Consider the following 16,333-nt stretch of genomic DNA (forward strand, 5'->3'; position numbering starts at 1 on the left):
TTTAACCACTATGTAATTTTCAAACATTTTTTTTATTATAACTACTCATAAAATTAAATAACATAACTATTTATAAATTAAATAGCGTAAAATTCGTTCATACATGATACAAATTTGTATCTAGTATACTTACTGTAATGATATTTTGATTAAAATGAACTAAAACAGGTATCATGAATTTTATTTTTTTGGATTACTTGATAAACATTTCATGTTTACAAAAATAACATGTCAATTCTATACATAATGAGACATATATATATATATATATTGATTAAATTGAGTTAATATTTGCTTTCTTCATCAAAGGATTTCACGATAATGGTTCATTGAGAGTGAAATAAGAAACTCTTGTTTGCATTATTTGGAGTGTATCTCAAGTTATTTTTTCTAATTTGGAAGATTGTTCATCAAAAGCTGGAGAGCATTTAACTATGAGGTTGTATTTGAAAAACCAAATAATCCAAATAATTTTCAAGCTGTTTAAAAAATATATTACAAAACCAAACACAACCACTATATATAATCTTCAAATACATTGAATTTTTAAATTTTATTTTGGTCAAAATTAATCTGATTTTGGTTTTATTTTCAAGTAAGAAAAAACTAGCGCCTAAGAAAATCATTATCGATATGATGTGTTACGCATTGAATAATGGCAACAAAGCTAACATGCTGTTAGTATCCGACAATCAAGATTACTCGGACTGCTTTCACAAACTACAAGAAAGACATTAAACATTCTTTTAGCCCCAACATAAATACTATAACTATTTATAAAATTAATTAGCTTGATTATTCATAAAATTAAATAGCATAAAATATGGCATATCTAGTATATACTTAATACCAAATCTATTTTGATTTAAGTGAGCTAAAATGTGATAATATGATGTTGTCACTTATTTATTCACCTAGATATATATATTTTTTTTAAAATGTAGTCATATAGCTATGAATATCCTTCCTTATATGTGGTTGTGTAATTTCTTTTTTTTTTTGGTAACATAAAAAAAATTCCAAGACTAGAAGATTTTTTACATGTGGTCGAGTAATTTTGGTAGTAACATAAAACCGGTCAAAATCAACCGGGTAACAAAAACCGAACCGGACTAAATCGTAATAAAACTAGAAATCGAAGGGTAATAAGTTTCAAAAACCCTTTTTTTTTTTAATAGTTTAACAAGACAGCAACGTGGATCTGGCAGCAGACAACAAAAAAAAATAAAAAAATATATAAATATTAAGAGGTTAAAAAAGCCACCATCGCCCCAGAAATCACAGCCATCCATATCTCTCTCTCTCTCTTTCTCTCGTTCGAGCTTCTTCCATTTTTTTTTTCCTCATCTCAAAAACTTCTTCCATCTCCCTCCCTCCTTCAGCAATCTCAATCGATCCTTCTCGAATCGTATGTGTTCTTCTTCTTCTTCTTCTTGTATCGTATTGAGAAATCTCCTTCCTTTTCTCTCGTTGAGTTTGAATCTGCTGAATCTCAAAACCCTAATTCTGTGTTTTTTTAATCCGAGGGGTTTTTTTTTTTTAATTGGATCATCAGTTTATTAGTTTGGATCGTTAATCGTGATTGAGATTTTGGATTTTTTTTTTTGTGATTGTTTCATAACGATTGGTTTTCACTTTTTTGTCCGTTGACGCGTTTTTAATTGAATCGTCTCACGGCGCATGCACAGATCGGTTTTTTTTGGAGTTCTTCATTGTAGATTGTTTTTTTTTTTTATATTCTGATTGTTATATTCCTTAGTATTCGATCTGAAAGTTTGAATTTTTAGAGTAAATTTTAGATTTTTATAAGTTGGCATTTGATAACGTTGATGAGATGATAATTGTAGGATTTGATTGGGATTATGCTGAATGTATATTGACTTTCTTCTGATGATAAATTCAGTCTCCGGCCAATTTATCCTGTGGTTGAGATTGTGGATTCAGCGCACTTTGGCTTTTTTACTTGTATTCTTTAACTTTGTTGATTAATGTATCTCAATTTCTCTTATAGGCCAACATGAGTGACCATGGAGAGAAGACCTGCCCACTGTGTGCTGAAGAGATGGACCTGACTGATCAACAGTTGAAGCCTTGCAAATGCGGCTATCAGGTATTTCCATCTACCTTCAGTTTTCTGTTAAGACGTGTATTGAAGTAGGGAGAACAGTTTTGCTTTTTGCAATGCTCAATAGCTCCCGTCTTTCTCAAAGCCTCTTAGGTTACGATCTAATTTTATTGGCTTATCTCAAAGTTTCTGCTACTGTTTATCTGCGTAGCACGGAAATAGAATAGATGTGATAAGAATTGACTCAGTGGTGGAATTTTGCACATCTTGTGCTAGCCTCATTGACCATTGATTTTTGTTCTGTTAATATTTTTGTGATATTTGATTCAGATATGTGTTTGGTGCTGGCATCACATAGTGGACATGGCAGAGAAAGATCAAATAGAAGGGCGTTGTCCAGCTTGTCGCACTCCATATGACAAAGAAAAGATTGTAGGGATGACTGTTAATTGTGACAGGTATATGATGCATTATCTTTTTGGCGAATTTAATTTTTTTAGTCTGGGAAAATCCTTTTTTGGTTTCTTTTGCTGATGGCTTTTGTCTATTGCCACTTCACAGTCTGGCCTCGGAAGGCAACATGGCGCACAAGAAGATCCAAAGGTCTAAATCAAAACCTTCTGAGGGAAGAAAGCAACAACTCACCAGTGTGCGAGTGATTCAAAGGAATCTTGTTTACATCGTTGGGTTGCCTCTTAATCTAGCAGATGAAGATGTATGTGAAGTTTCATCCAAACCTCTAATATTCTTTTTGTTGTGGATTGCTATTTAACTAGCCTTCCATTTTTTTTCAGCTACTCCAGCATAAAGAATATTTTGGTCAGTATGGAAAAGTTCTCAAGGTTTCCATGTCCCGAACAACATCTGGTGTCATCCAACAATTCCCAAACAATACATGCAGTGTGTGCGTTTCTGTATAGACTTCCCTTATCGTAAAACTTTCCTCTTAGCATAAATTTCTTTGCCTTCTGCTATAGTTTTTTTTTTTTTCTGATAAAAATTTCTCCTGTCCCAGATATATTACTTATGGAAAAGAGGAAGAGGCTGTTCGCTGCATTCAGGCTGTTCATGGGTTTATCTTGGATGGTAAATCATTGAAGTAAGTTTTAACTTGCTTTCTTATTTTCTGAAACTATCTGAAATCATTCACCTAATAATTATGTACTCTCACTCATGTATATTGCAGGGCATGTTTTGGGACAACCAAGTATTGTCATGCATGGCTGAGAAATGTGGTAGGTCTCCAATGGATTCATGTTCTGCTTGCTGAGTCCCTGAGTTGTTCTTTTGGTTACCTCTTTTCAGATAAATGTTGAAATTTTTGTCTTTTTGGCTTATGAATTGCATGTTTTTATTTCAGGCATGCGTCAATCCTGATTGTCTCTATTTGCATGAGGTTGGTTCTCAAGAAGATAGTTTCACAAAAGATGAAGTCATATCAGCTTATACAAGGTAAATTTTTACCATCTAAAATTTTATAATTCCTTCTTGCATTCATGATTGTTCTGTTTCCTGGATCCGTTTTACTTAGTATATGTAAAATATGATGGTTGCTCTAGTATTTTTGGATGATTAGTTAAGTCTTATAGTAATTTTGAAGGAGTAGAGTTCAACAAATCACTGGAGCAACAAATACTCTACAGCACCGTTCAGGGAGCATACTACCTCCACCACTGGATGCTTATTCCAGTGACATTTCTTCTGCAAAACCAGTTGTAAAGGTTCCTTCAACCGTAAGTTCAGTTCAATCTCAACTTGCCCTTGACATTACGTTCTATTTGGCTTGAGTCATGTGTTTAGATTACAAACCATTTCCTAGGATGTTTAGCCTCAAAAAACTCTCGAAAGCCTTAAACGGCCCAAAACAAACCGGAAAATACTAAACATATTTTTATATGAGCAGAATGCAGCAAGTGCTCCCAGGTATTCTCCTCCTAGTGGGAGTGGGAGCTCTAGCAGATCAACTGCTCTCCCTGCTGCAGCGTCATGGTATGTCTTGACCTGATGCTTTTTATGTGAAGTATTTCCGACTGGTCAATCTGATAAAATAGGGAATTCTGTTGCAGGGGGACACATATTGCAAACCAGCAGTCTTTAGCAACTTCGGCTACCTCAAATGGATCTTCTGATGTGCAAAGATCAACATCGGTAAATGGAAACTTGGCGTTTTCCGCTGTTGTTGCAAACACAGCTCATGGGCCTGTATCCTCTAGTGACGTTCTTAAAAGACCATCGCGCAAAGAAGAAAGCGAAATAGTTGTGGACAAAAGCAAACCTAGCGTGCTGAAGTCTTTGCAGCATAATGTTGTGGTTGATTCCGGGTCCAAGAGGACTACCTCACTTGATAGAGATCCCAATAGCAATAGGTTATCCAGTTCATTAGACTCTTCCTACGGTGACGGGGACATTGACAAGCCTTCAGCTACTGTGAACTCATTTAGCGATGCAAATGAAGCTGTAGAAGATAGCCCTATTGTAAGAAACTTGTCGGATGGTGTTGCACGCATGGGGATTGATATGAATTGTGGGGATGAACATCCCGATATTACAATGGCGATTGGTAGTTGGTGTGATCAAGGTTCTATTAGACAACCTGGTCATGAGGTATCAAAGTTGCCACAGTTAGAGCAATGTAGGATGGATAGTTCTATAAACACTGATAAGAAAGCTATCGTATCAGAGGATGGGGTCCCCCTCTCAAGGCCAGAGTGGGAGTGGAGATCAGATCTGCAATCGCAGATGCAAGGTAGCTCAAAATTACAAGTGGAGGATGATAGATCACGATTCGATAGCCAACAGCATCACCCTGAAGAGGATATTATCCGCTCGCGGTTTATGTCTAATTTGTCAAGTTCCATTTTGGATACAAATCATATGGCTTCTCGTTCTTCCCCGCCTTGTGAAACTTTAGGTGTGTCAGGTGTGAACGACTCAAATTCGAGGTCCTCTTTGGATAGAGGCAGTGATAGATTGCATCTTCCAAATGGACATCTTCCAAATGGATTTGGTGATAAATCCATGACCAGTGTGGAGCACTCTCTGTTTGCTAATGAAGGAATTAACACTGTGGAGAACTCTCTGTTTTCTAATGAAGGCAGGAACAAAATCAACAGTGCAGAGAATGCTATAATTTCAAACATTTTGTCACTCGATTTTGATCCATGGGATGAATCCTTGACTTCTACACACAATTTGGCAGAGTTGCTCGGTGAAGTTGATCAGCGATCTAGTACTCTTAAACCCTCAAACCTCCTAAAGCAACATAATAGCCAGTCTAGATTTTCTTTTGCACGGTATGAAGAATCTAATAATCAAGCATATGACAGCGAAACCCATAGTATGTATGGGCAGTTGTCAAGAAATCAACCTATTCAGGAGTCTGTAGTGAGCCGAGATATTTATCGAGATAATCTCGGGAGACTAAATGGATTTGCATCAAACTACTCGGGTGGATTGGATAACTTTGCTGCTAGTCCTTTATTCTCTTCGCACAAGAATCCTGGTTAGTATTTATGGCTTTCTGACTTTTCGCGTTTTTATATTTTTCTGCTAGATTTCCAACTTTTTCACCCGTTGTCTTCTTGCAGTTTCACGACCCCAAGTTTCTGCTCCTCCAGGATTTTCTGCTCCCAACAGGTTACCGCCTCCTGGCTTCTCTTCACATGAAAGGATGGGCTTATCTTCTGATACTGTGCCAGGTATTTATTTTTTTCTTCTATTAGGGGGTAGCTTAGAGTGAAGTTCATGCTAGAGACTATAACTATTGTGCACTTGTATCGTAGGAACTCGTTTTCTTGACTCTTCTTCCTTGCTGAGGAATGCATATCAAGTACCACCTTCAGTTGGCAATTCGAGTGGTGCAAGTGATATTGAATTTGTGGATCCTGCAATTCTAGCTGTAGGAAGAGGGATGGTAAATGCAGACTTGGATAGGAGATCAGGATTCTCATTACAACTGAATTCTTTTGAAAATGAAACAGGATTCCAAATGTTGAGACAGCAGTCTTTGTCTGGTGCACAACAACAAGTCAATGGGTTTCATCATGACCTTAGAAACTTATCTCCTTCACTTACCGATCCTTATGGAATCAGCTCAAGGCTAATGGATCAAACACAGGGAAGTAGCTTATCCCCTTTCTCACAGCACCCAAGACAACAACCATCTGCAAATTCATTCTTGTCTAATGGTCACTACGATAAGTGGAATGAAGGCCAAAGTGTTAACTCTCTAGGCATGGCAGAGCTTCTTAGGAATGAACGGCTGGGATTTAATGGGAGCATATACAACAACGGATACGAAGAACCCAAATTCCGGATTCCAAGTCCCGGAGATGTGTATAATAGGACATATGGGATGTGATTCTGGCATGAAGAGAGGTTCCGCTTTGTTGGATTTTCTCTGGTTGATCCCGAGTGTTGGGAAAGTTATACTCAAAAACTGCTACGACAGCTCACATATAGAATTGAGTTCTCATCAAAGATGCAGGACCCTAACATAGATTCCCTAAAAGCAATTTGAACTTGAAAGGTACTGAATCATTTAATTCTGTAATGTGTGATTTTGGATAATCATCTATTCGTTTTGATAGTATATGTGAGAGTGATATGTTTTCTCCTTTGCAGAGAGCAGCGATGTTAATGTTTGGGTGCCTTGGATAGATTTTGATTTCTGCTGATGGGGTTTGGTCGGAAGTCTGGCAAATTTTGAGGGTTCAGCGATATAACAGGGGTCGAAGTCGTGCCTCTGATTTTTTTTTTCTTATAGAAAAATTGTAAATGGATTTTAGTTACAAAAAACAGTAAAGCTTTTTGAAAAATTCTATAAAACATCAAATTGTTATAGAGCAATGAAAAATATATTTTGTTACAGAGTGTCGAATGAACAAAGCACATATAATAGATGCAACCTGATGTGCGTGCTGAGTCGTCTTAATAGACTGTGAGGATTACAATTAGGCATATCAAGGAAACTAGTACAATAGTAAACGCCGGGCGTACGTTTCCTGACCGAAAAGTGGTGCATCCTCCATGGCTCCTACTATACCAACCGGCTCCACACGTGTAGCAAAAAGCATATCCGCACCTAAACGAGAAAGCATGAAATTGTATGTTATATGCAACAACACCTTACATGCCAAAACATTATCAAATTCGTTAAAGAAAAAAAAAAAAGAAGACCCCAAATAAAAATATATGTTCTTTGAGAGAGAGAGAGACAGCAAGAGAAATTATACCGGCAAGTTATTTGGTTGCATCCCCAAGAAAGTTCAACCATGTGTTTGCACCTGCCGCATTGACGCCACCCTTCAAGATTTGCCAAAGACATTAGCTCTGTATCCTCGTTTAGAGGATTAGGATGCAACTTCTTGTAATCGGTGCACGATAGCGAACTATGCCATGGAACCATGCAGTGGACGCAGAAGGAGCCACCGCATTTGAAGCACTTCCTAAATCCAGATTCAGAAGATGCAGAAAGAGAAAGCGTGAATTTGGACATCAAGTAAGAGCACGTTTGGTAAGGACAATAAACTCTGTCTGCGGAAGGAGTTGAGTCCTCTATAATCCTCTGTCTCCACATACAATTCAGCTTTGGAGTCAAAAGATTGCGGCATCTATTAATAGACAGCATAGACGTGCACCGAAGGTCAAGACAATTCGGTATCCTTCCAGCAAGCAGCTTCACCTCTATATATTTTTTAACACAAGTAGAGCAAAACGAGTGACCACATTCATCAGCTGGAAACATAATAAGTTCAGAATCAATGTTTTCGAAACAGATAACGCAAGACTCTTTCTTAGCTGCCTTGGTTTGACGAGGATAGAAAGCTCCTCTCGGCCTAGTCCTAAACAGCGTATTCTCCTTACTGTTACCAATTGCAACCCTAATTCCTGCTTTTGCGGGGTCCGTGTTGCTCTTCGCCGCCATGTCCTCACTTGTCAAACCCTTGTAAATTAAAAGAACTCGATATATATGATGAGCTTTGTGCTTTATATCAGTTTAGAAATATATTTAGGTATTGAATTCGTCCCAAAACCTTAGTACATTGTTTGTTTATATATATATACACGCCAAGTACCAATTATCTCGTTCCTCAAAAAAATATGCGAATCAATATTAAAAAAAAAAAAAAAAAGTTAACTTAATTCAAATAAAACTAAGAAAAGTAAACTCAATTCAAATAGTAATAGGACTATAGGATCGCCTAAATCTTACATTCAAAGATTCCTAACAACCCTCATTAAACAGATGCCTTGTATTATATATATAACCTGAAAAAATCTCATCATTTAGGCTCTCAGTATTATATAATCTGAACAGAAGCACAAAACAAGTGTTGGTTGCATCACTTCATGTAGTAGAGATTCTTGGCATTATTTATTCTTGACACTATTTACCAGTTATTTAATCCTCCATATGTAACTAAAGTACACCAATGAATGATTTTTGCTAACTAAACATAACTATTTGGGAGAATATAGCAAAGTTGCTCCACTGATACTTTAGGATCTTCTTCTTTTTTTCCGTAACGTCACCAATGGAGGTTGCTACTCTTAATAATTCCACTTTCAAATTGATCAGCAAGATTGACAATTGTGGTTTCGTTGACATCCAAGATTTTGACATGGTTAGGATACATGTCGGGAAAAGAGCTAGAAGGGACGCAGAAAGGTTCAGACTTTGTGAGGAAAATGCAGAGATCTCCAATGTCTTCAGTGTAAACAGCACTTCCTTTATCATCTAGCTTGAACACCAGTGAAGCTTCTGTTTTTATCCTCGCAGTACCACGGATGGTCTTCTTGTACAACTTAACCATGAAAGTTTCACCGGTGGTTATTGACTCCACCAAGTGTTCGCTTTTGTAGCACGAATCCAGAAACGCTTTGTTGTCCTTTTTGTCAGATTGGGAATCTTTTTGAACTGCAACCTCCTAAACGTGGGCTTGTCACCATGTTTGTGAAGATCCCATGATGCAATGAGGTGGCCTCCAGATCCAGGTATGCGAAACATGTTATCTTTCTTGGAATACATGACAGGGGAAGAGAAGAATCAAGGGTTCGGGATTCTGATGTTGGTCCACTCGGAGTTACTCTGAGCGGGTCTGAAAAAGCTGAGCTGAGGTCCCAAGAACTTGACAGCCACAACATAATCCTCTTCCTCGGGAGATGAGGACATTACCACGTTGGTGATAATTTGGGTTTGGCAGTGAGGAAGAGCCTCAAGAGACAAGAGGAGGCAGAGAAATACGTTTTGGATCTGCATCCGATGCAACAATGTCTTGGAGACCCATCACGCCGTCCTTCAAAGTAGTTAGCCATCCATTGGATGTTCCGATCGTTCTCATATCGTTTGTCAACTCCATGGGCAACTTCTTTTCCAGGGGAGAGCTGTCACCAGCCCTCCTAATCACGAGTTTTCCGGGATCAGCTCCACAAGGATCAACGTACATGATGACACTAGGAGGATTTTGCGGCAAGGAAGATGAGAAACCATTAGAGTAGTTAGGAGAAGATCTTACAAAGACGGGTTTCCGAAAGCAGAGCTTCGGGGGATGGCTGAGAAGCAGAGACATGATTCTTAAAAGGAGAGCAAGAGAATTAAGAAAGAAAAAAGAAAAAGAGAAACCTAATTGAAGAATTGGTGGTGTTTACATCTAAAACCCTTCATTAAAACAGAGGAAAGGACTTGCTCAGCAAGTTTCCCATCTCCAAAATTAATTTCGGTCTGCATGGATTGTCCACTATACCATATAACTCTTCAATTCAACTTACCTTTTACATTTCCTACTTTTAAACCGAAATAAACAAGTCAATATATTCATGATTCCAAATTTTTGCTATAGCTTACATTTTCTTTAAAGTATTATATTTCAAGCTGGATTCTGCAGCAAACTAGATGATAAAACTATTAGAGAGCAGAGGAGAGGAGAAATCTTATTACATTAATTGCTTATTGTGTTAGACAAAACAATTTTCATTTTTCAAATTGTAACTTAAAAAAAAAAATTAAAACTCCAACCTTGCTTTTCAAAAGACCTTTCTTACAAAAGAGTTATGTTACTACCATTAACACCAGAACAATTATAGGTAATCTACCTTAAACACCCGACCAATTTTAGGTGACTATACCTTAATTAAACACAGAGTAACTGATCAGCAACGAAGCTTAAGCGATTCCAAGATGTTTGCAATGTTGCTTCCGTGAGACCTACGCAAGATACGGAGGAAAGGCATGAGCTTTTTCACCAAATCCCAAAACAGATCAATCCTAGACATCTTCGTCGATTTCAGTGCCTTGTAAACCACGAAACTCCCAAACTCATTCCTTGCCAGCCTCATCAACCTGTCTCCGTCGCACTCCAAGAGCTCCACAACCACCACTACCATTGACTCATCCGCCTCAAGAAGCTTCTCCACGATGTAGCTCCCATACTTCTTAAACGAGAGGTCAATGCAATGGCCACGGAGACTAACCGCGATGTTGTGCATGGTACGCAAGTCATTCAATGTAAGCACACGTTGGACCACAAAGTTCCCTGAAGCGTCGTTGCTTAGGCTGAGAGCGTTGTATGCGACCAAGTCTAGTATCTGATCTCTGTAGTAAGGATCATCCGCGTCGGTTATGATATCGTTGAGGGCGATGCAGCCGTGTTGGTCACGCGCTAGGTGGAGAGCGTAGTAGAGAATCTGCTCGTACATTGCCTTTTTCTTGTCCTCATCAAAAACGACCATGGCTCGTATCGTCACGTACGATGCGTATTTGTCGGTCGTGATGTGGAGGAAGCGGCGCAAGATAACGTCGCAGAAGAGCGCGTCAACGTCATCTGATTTGCCGAGGAGCTTCTGCACGCGTCTCGAGCCGTGTTTGTTTGTGACGATCGCCATGAAGTAATCAGAGTCTGACGTAAGCAACGAGGCCATCCTCTGAAGCTCTGTTTTGTCAAACGACGCGATCATCTCTTTAAAGGAGGACATACCGTCGCAACAAGTCATAAGGTTAAACATCGCAGCGTGCAAGTGAGAGGCGGAGGCGCGTGGGGGGAACCCCGGAGGAGGAACGGAACCGGAGATTCCATTAGGGTATGGTAAAGCATTGAACAAGGTCGACATTGAAAAGGTATTATCGGCGACTGCCATTGATGATGATCTATATAGAAAAAGGGTTTCCTTAATAAATTTGTTGTGTGGTTTTGGAGAAGTAAGAGAGAATTGTGAATGATGAGATTGTTGGATCTGTGGTAGTATTTATAGATGAAGTTAGGGTCTAATTTTGTTAGTTTTCCTTTTCCTAGTTACAACACAACTCGGAATTACATTATCTGCCTCTCTACGAGGAAAAAGAAACTAATTTGGCAAAAATTTCCCTTTTTTCTTGTATTTTCGTAACTTTGATAATTTTAATTTATCTGATAAAAATGGAAATCGTAAATCGTAATCTTGCTCGGAATAAGAAGGGTATAATCGTCATTTCATAATTGTGAAGATACTGATAAGACCTAGCTTTCGGCCCAAGTTGGTTGGGTTTATGGGCCCGATATAATATTTTGCGATTCGTTGTTTTCATTCTCTGTAAACAGCCAAGTCGGTTTCTTTTTTTGCTCTTTCTTTCCTTTTTTTCTCATCTTCTTCTTGCTGGGAGTAATACTTATATTACCACTCTCGCGATGAAGTCTTCCTAAAACAATTCAGATTACAGTTTTTTTGAAGCGGAGGATTGCTGAAAAACGAACCTGAATCTTTCAGGAATCGCGTATTCATATCAATCGAATCAAGGTAATTGATAATTTGTGTGTTTTTTTCCTGATCAAATCCAGAAATATTGTTTGTGAATGATTCTTTAGGAAGTTTCTTTCCACTGATAGATTCTGAGTTTCTTTATCGCCGTTCAATTTTTGGAATCCATCCTTAGGTTTGATTTAGATGATCGGAGCAATTTGATCCTTGTTTTTGTGGCTGTTTTACGAAACAATTTGTGTTGTATTCAAACTGTTCGATGAAATGCCTGAACGAGAAATTTGTTTCAATAGCAATCTTTGATGTATATGCCTTTGTTCCGCACGCTACGTATGGTTTGATGCAATTAGGTTTTTGAAATTTCCGATTGAATCAAACTGATGACGTTTGAGTGTTCTCTGGGTATTGTCCTGTGTTCATCAATAGCTTCTTTTCTTCTAGTTTAGTTTTATGCTAAACAGTAAGATCTGATGTTACTGATAACGTTCTGGAATGAACAAGAAGCAATTCACCTTATTGATTCTTTTGAATCCCTTACTTAATAGAATATCTACTTTTCTGTGTTTTACTATAATTGGTTTAACAAATTGTGTTTATATGTATATTGCAGAGTTACTAGATTCTCCAGTGTAGTATCCATTTGAAGCTTATCAGTGAACGCTATGGGAAATACTTCTGGTGATGACAAGATCCTCAGTTTCGAAGACGTCGTCCTTAGGAGATCAGATTTGGACATCCTAAGTGGACCCAACTTTCTGAATGATCGTGTTATCGAGTTCTACCTAAGCTACTTGTCCTCGGTTCACAGTTCCTCTACCATCTCACTCATCCCTCCCTCCATTGCCTTCTGGATCTGCAACTGCCCCGACACTGACTCCCTCAAAGATTTCATGAAACCCCTCAAGTGTCACGACAAAAACCTCCTGATATTCCCTGTTAACGACAATCTGAATGTGGAGGTAGCAGAAGGTGGATTGCATTGGAGCTTACTCGTGTACTACAAAGATGCCAACACGTTTGTCCATCATGATAGCTTCATGGGAGTGAATAGATTTAACGCCAAACACCTCTTCGAGGCGGTTTCTCCATTTGTGGGTAACGGGGATGCAACGTACAGGGAATGCAGTGATACACCGCAGCAAAAGAATGGGTACGATTGTGGTGTTTACCTTCTTGCAGTCGCTCGGGTTATATGCGAATGGTTTTGCTGTGAGGGAATGAAGAACCGGGATGAGCTGTGGTTTGCTGAAGTGAAGAAGACTGTACCAGATTTTGTTAACCATTTGAGAGCAGAGATATTGGAGCTGATCAAAACGTTGATGTCTCAGAGTGTGTGAGTAAATGAGAGATGTCATTGAGTATGGATAGATACAGTATTCCGGTTGGTATGATTTTAACTGTTTACCGGATCTGAAAACATTTGATATTTTCACCGGTTATTGTGATGTCAGTGTTCTCTAATTTGAACTTTTTAAGTTTTAACCGCGAAGGTCAAAACAAGACTATTTGAGCCCATTGATCTAATAATGACTGTAGGCCCAATTTCATAGAGTATAATGAAAGTTCGTAATATAGGCCCACGGTGCAAAAAAAACATTTGTTACTCTATCACGCGGACCCGTGAGACGCGCGTCTACGTCACGGCATCATTTTGGTGACGACACATACTATAACTATGAGTCTTATCTATTTAAGTAGAAAAATTCGAAACTATAACGAAAAATCATCTGTAAAATGATACTAGATTTTACAAGATTCGTCATTAAATTACAAAGCTACCACAATTGAATACTACAAGTTCAAGTTTAAAAAAACAAAAAAAAAAGTATGTGAATGTCCAATAATTAAGAACTTGTATCCTTTTAAACGAAACATGTAAATTATTAGTGTGTGTGAGGAGAAGTTTTTATTGTGAGATGATATATTTTGTTGAGTCATATAACTACACTTAATACTATTTTCTTCTTCTTGGGGTAAAACGTTAAATTTACGAAATAATATTTGTTGAGAATTGAAAACATATCGTATAAATCACTTTTGAGGAACTAGTAGTAAACTAGCTATAGTTATAGATGGAAAAAAAAATACACTTTCTAAAAATAAAAAAAGAAGTAGAGGTTTTTAGCGATAGATCACATTATTGATGAATGAATGAATCAAAGAGAAAGAATAAGATGGTGAAAAAACGAATCCATTTTTCTGAAATCGAGAAAACATTTTGACACTAAAGTGGAAACAAACAAAAAAGAAAGCTCCCAAGAAGATAGTATTAAAAAATAGTAAGAAGAGAGAGAGATGGATGCATGGGAATCTACGCTGTGTTTGATGCTTTGCTTGAAGATGGAGGCAAGAATATTATGCGGGTCCCTTTGGAAATTGCGCCTCAAATCTTTCTAATCCGATCTTCTTCTCTTCTTTTTCCATTATTTTATACACGACTCTCGTCTCGTTAGTAGTGTTCTCAACTACTATAATAATCATGCAAGAAAAATACGTATTTTAAATAAAAATGCATGATTCTAACAAAGCTGATAGTATTAATACGCTCTGATAAATTATAAACGAAAACATTGTCTACTAGTACTAGATATTCTCTTACTAGATAGACCATCTATATAGTACTTCTTCTGTTTTAAAATATAAAATGTTTTAGTAAAAATACGTATATTAAAAAATAGTTACTTTTAAAAATTTTAATCAATCATAAACAAATCTGCATAATAAAAAATATAAATTTAATCTAAAAGTTGCATAGAAAGTTAGAAACATCCTATATTATAAAACAAAAATACTTCTCTAAACATCCTATATTACGAAACAGACAAAATATATAACAAAGCAAAGTAGAGTAAAAATGAAGAATTGGTTCAATAATGTTTTTTTTTTTGTGAGATAATTTGGAAACATAGATTTGGCTATTATGTTTTCTTTTTTCATATAGTGGGAGTTTCAAATTGAAAAATACTGACTGTGATGTGAGTGAGACAGCACATGCCAAGCAAATACCTAATCACTCTCAGGCTGCTACGACGACCACTTTGCCCTCCTCCTCATCACTTGTATCTCTTACCTCGATTCCTCCAAATTATTCCTTTGTCATGACGCCACGTGTCATCCCATTTGCCGACACCTGGGTCCCATTCTTACCGCCGGCCAATCACTCTGTCGTCATTTGGCCCCTCCCTCGTCGAATACTTGTTCCTATTTTTCTTGTTTCTTAGTAATTAGTAATATTTTCAGAAATTAGGGTTTCTTATTTCCTTCTCACACGTCCTTTGTTTTGGTAGTTCATCAAGAATATCCTATCCTAATTACATTTAATTAAATAATAATAATTGAAGTTCATATACAAGTGTGACCTCTGTTGTAGGCTTCACTTTAAAATTTGTAGTGTAGTAATCTGTACTTACGTTCATTATAATTTTTTAAACCATAATTATGAGATGAGATGGACCAACTTGATGTAGTCATTGATTTAACAAAAGTAATAATTTAAGTTTTCGACTTCATCAATTGCTTAGACCATCAACCAAACACCAACGGTATAATCATCTAAAGAAAAATAGCATAAAGATTAAAAAGTTATCGCATATCAATAAATTACTATTAGTTTTCACTTGGGATAAATCAAACCAAAGTTGTATACCCCTATAGATTCAAATTAGCATAAGGTCAAATACGAATGAAAACAAAAGAGTACTAATATTTTGGGGGACGATTAATAATAATTACAATAACGATCACTCTATTAAAGGACATCATCACGTCGAGATAGATTGCTAATAAAATGATTCATATATGAGAGCTCTCTTATCAATACGATCTGCTTTAACTACTTTTTATTTGCCCATGAAATACTAAGTTTTGTCACTTGTCTAATTACGACACTCTAAAGCAACTGAACATATTACAAATTTGACTGGTCAACACAAAACTCTTGTCTTTTTTTTATATGTTCTGCGTGCCCCCACCACTTCCAGTTAAATACATAGACATATTATAATGTTCTTCTATTCCAGCTGAATTGTTGATTTTGAATGGAAGAATCATGTTATGTCACTCTCATTCCTGTTTATTGACCCTCCACAGCTTTCGAAATTTGATATATGTACAAAGTTTATAGATTAATTTGATAGTCTCATCAAACAAAATAAAATTCATTTTCTTTAACAAACTTTGCTGTAAGTTTAGTGTTAACGTACGTCGACTTAAAATGTTGCTTCCCTTAATTATATGGACTTCTTGATTAATTAAAAGTCCATGAATTTTATTCTCTATACGTTCTTCATTAATGCAACCTCCAAGTTATACTTTCATAATCTGGATAACTAGCTTAAAGAAATGAGTTCTGAAACTCTACACAAATCGAGAACTTTAGACTAGAGTATTGTTCGAACTGAAAAAAAAAACAATAAAACGATGTTCATTAGCAATGGGCAACATATACTGCATATCTTATACTATACAAAACGCTTTTCCTGTAAATCTTACATCAGTTCCAAGACAAGTATGCAATATGTTATACTCCATGTCTCC

At 37.0% G+C, this 16,333-nt stretch overlaps 3 protein-coding genes and 2 pseudogenes across 6 annotated transcripts; 2 read left to right on the plus strand and 3 right to left on the minus strand.

The window, feature by feature from the left end:
- Positions 1 to 1,203: 1,203 nt before the first annotated feature.
- On the plus strand, positions 1,204 to 6,932 carry LOC104737565 (uncharacterized). Of its 4 annotated transcripts, none has more exons than XM_087472372.1 (14): positions 1,204 to 1,408; positions 2,012 to 2,110; positions 2,396 to 2,523; positions 2,627 to 2,780; positions 2,860 to 2,969; positions 3,081 to 3,164; positions 3,252 to 3,300; positions 3,426 to 3,517; positions 3,666 to 3,798; positions 3,969 to 4,054; positions 4,132 to 5,567; positions 5,653 to 5,763; positions 5,848 to 6,593; positions 6,689 to 6,932. In XM_087472372.1, the coding sequence occupies exons 2-13, from the start codon at positions 2,018 to 2,020 to the stop codon at positions 6,423 to 6,425; spliced, it is 3,054 nt and encodes a 1,017-aa protein (XP_087328498.1). In that variant the 5' UTR covers positions 1,204 to 1,408; positions 2,012 to 2,017; the 3' UTR covers positions 6,426 to 6,593; positions 6,689 to 6,932. The 4 variants fall into 4 exon arrangements, with proteins under 4 accessions (XP_087328498.1, XP_087328501.1, XP_087328503.1 ...); XM_087472375.1 differs by having other exon boundaries at positions 3,672 to 3,798; XM_087472377.1 differs by having other exon boundaries at positions 1,263 to 1,408; positions 2,860 to 2,979.
- A 103-nt stretch (positions 6,933 to 7,035) lies between these two features.
- Positions 7,036 to 7,991, minus strand: LOC104756664 (E3 ubiquitin-protein ligase RSL1 pseudogene; annotated as a pseudogene).
- A 604-nt stretch (positions 7,992 to 8,595) lies between these two features.
- On the minus strand, positions 8,596 to 9,636 carry LOC109127070 (uncharacterized; annotated as a pseudogene).
- Positions 9,637 to 9,984: 348 nt separating this feature from the next.
- On the minus strand, positions 9,985 to 11,274 carry LOC104737573 (pumilio homolog 18-like). Its single transcript, XM_010457783.2, has one exon. The coding sequence runs from the start codon at positions 11,198 to 11,200 to the stop codon at positions 10,217 to 10,219; it is 984 nt and encodes a 327-aa protein (XP_010456085.1). The 5' UTR covers positions 11,201 to 11,274; the 3' UTR covers positions 9,985 to 10,216.
- A 342-nt stretch (positions 11,275 to 11,616) lies between these two features.
- Positions 11,617 to 13,279, plus strand: LOC104737583 (NEDD8-specific protease 1). Its single transcript, XM_010457795.3, has 2 exons — positions 11,617 to 11,836; positions 12,408 to 13,279. Exon 2 carries the CDS (start codon positions 12,460 to 12,462, stop codon positions 13,132 to 13,134), a length of 675 nt encoding a protein of 224 aa, XP_010456097.2. The 5' UTR covers positions 11,617 to 11,836; positions 12,408 to 12,459; the 3' UTR covers positions 13,135 to 13,279.
- Positions 13,280 to 16,333: the final 3,054 nt, after the last annotated feature.

This window comes from Camelina sativa, chromosome 2 (genome assembly GCF_030686135.1).
Source record: "Camelina sativa cultivar CO46 ecotype springtype chromosome 2, ASM3068613v1".
Taxonomy (NCBI): Eukaryota; Viridiplantae; Streptophyta; class Magnoliopsida; order Brassicales; family Brassicaceae; genus Camelina; species Camelina sativa.

What these genes read in the sequence shown, in the direction of transcription:
- LOC104737573 (XM_010457783.2), bottom strand. Translation starts at nt 11,200, where the DNA reads ATGGCAGTCGCCGATAATACCTTTTCAATGTCGACCTTGTTCAATGCT.
- LOC104737565 (XM_087472372.1), top strand. Translation starts at nt 2,018, where the DNA reads ATGAGTGACCATGGAGAGAAGACCTGCCCACTGTGTGCTGAAGAGATG. An exon ending in TTAATCTAGCAGATGAAGAT is followed by an intron (nt 2,781 to 2,859) that starts GTATGTGAAGTT and finishes ATTTTTTTTCAG; the next exon opens with CTACTCCAGCATAAAGAATA. An exon ending in CCAAACAATACATGCAGTGT is followed by an intron (nt 2,970 to 3,080) that starts GTGCGTTTCTGT and finishes CTCCTGTCCCAG; the next exon opens with ATATATTACTTATGGAAAAG.
- LOC104737583 (XM_010457795.3), top strand. Translation starts at nt 12,460, where the DNA reads ATGGGAAATACTTCTGGTGATGACAAGATCCTCAGTTTCGAAGACGTC.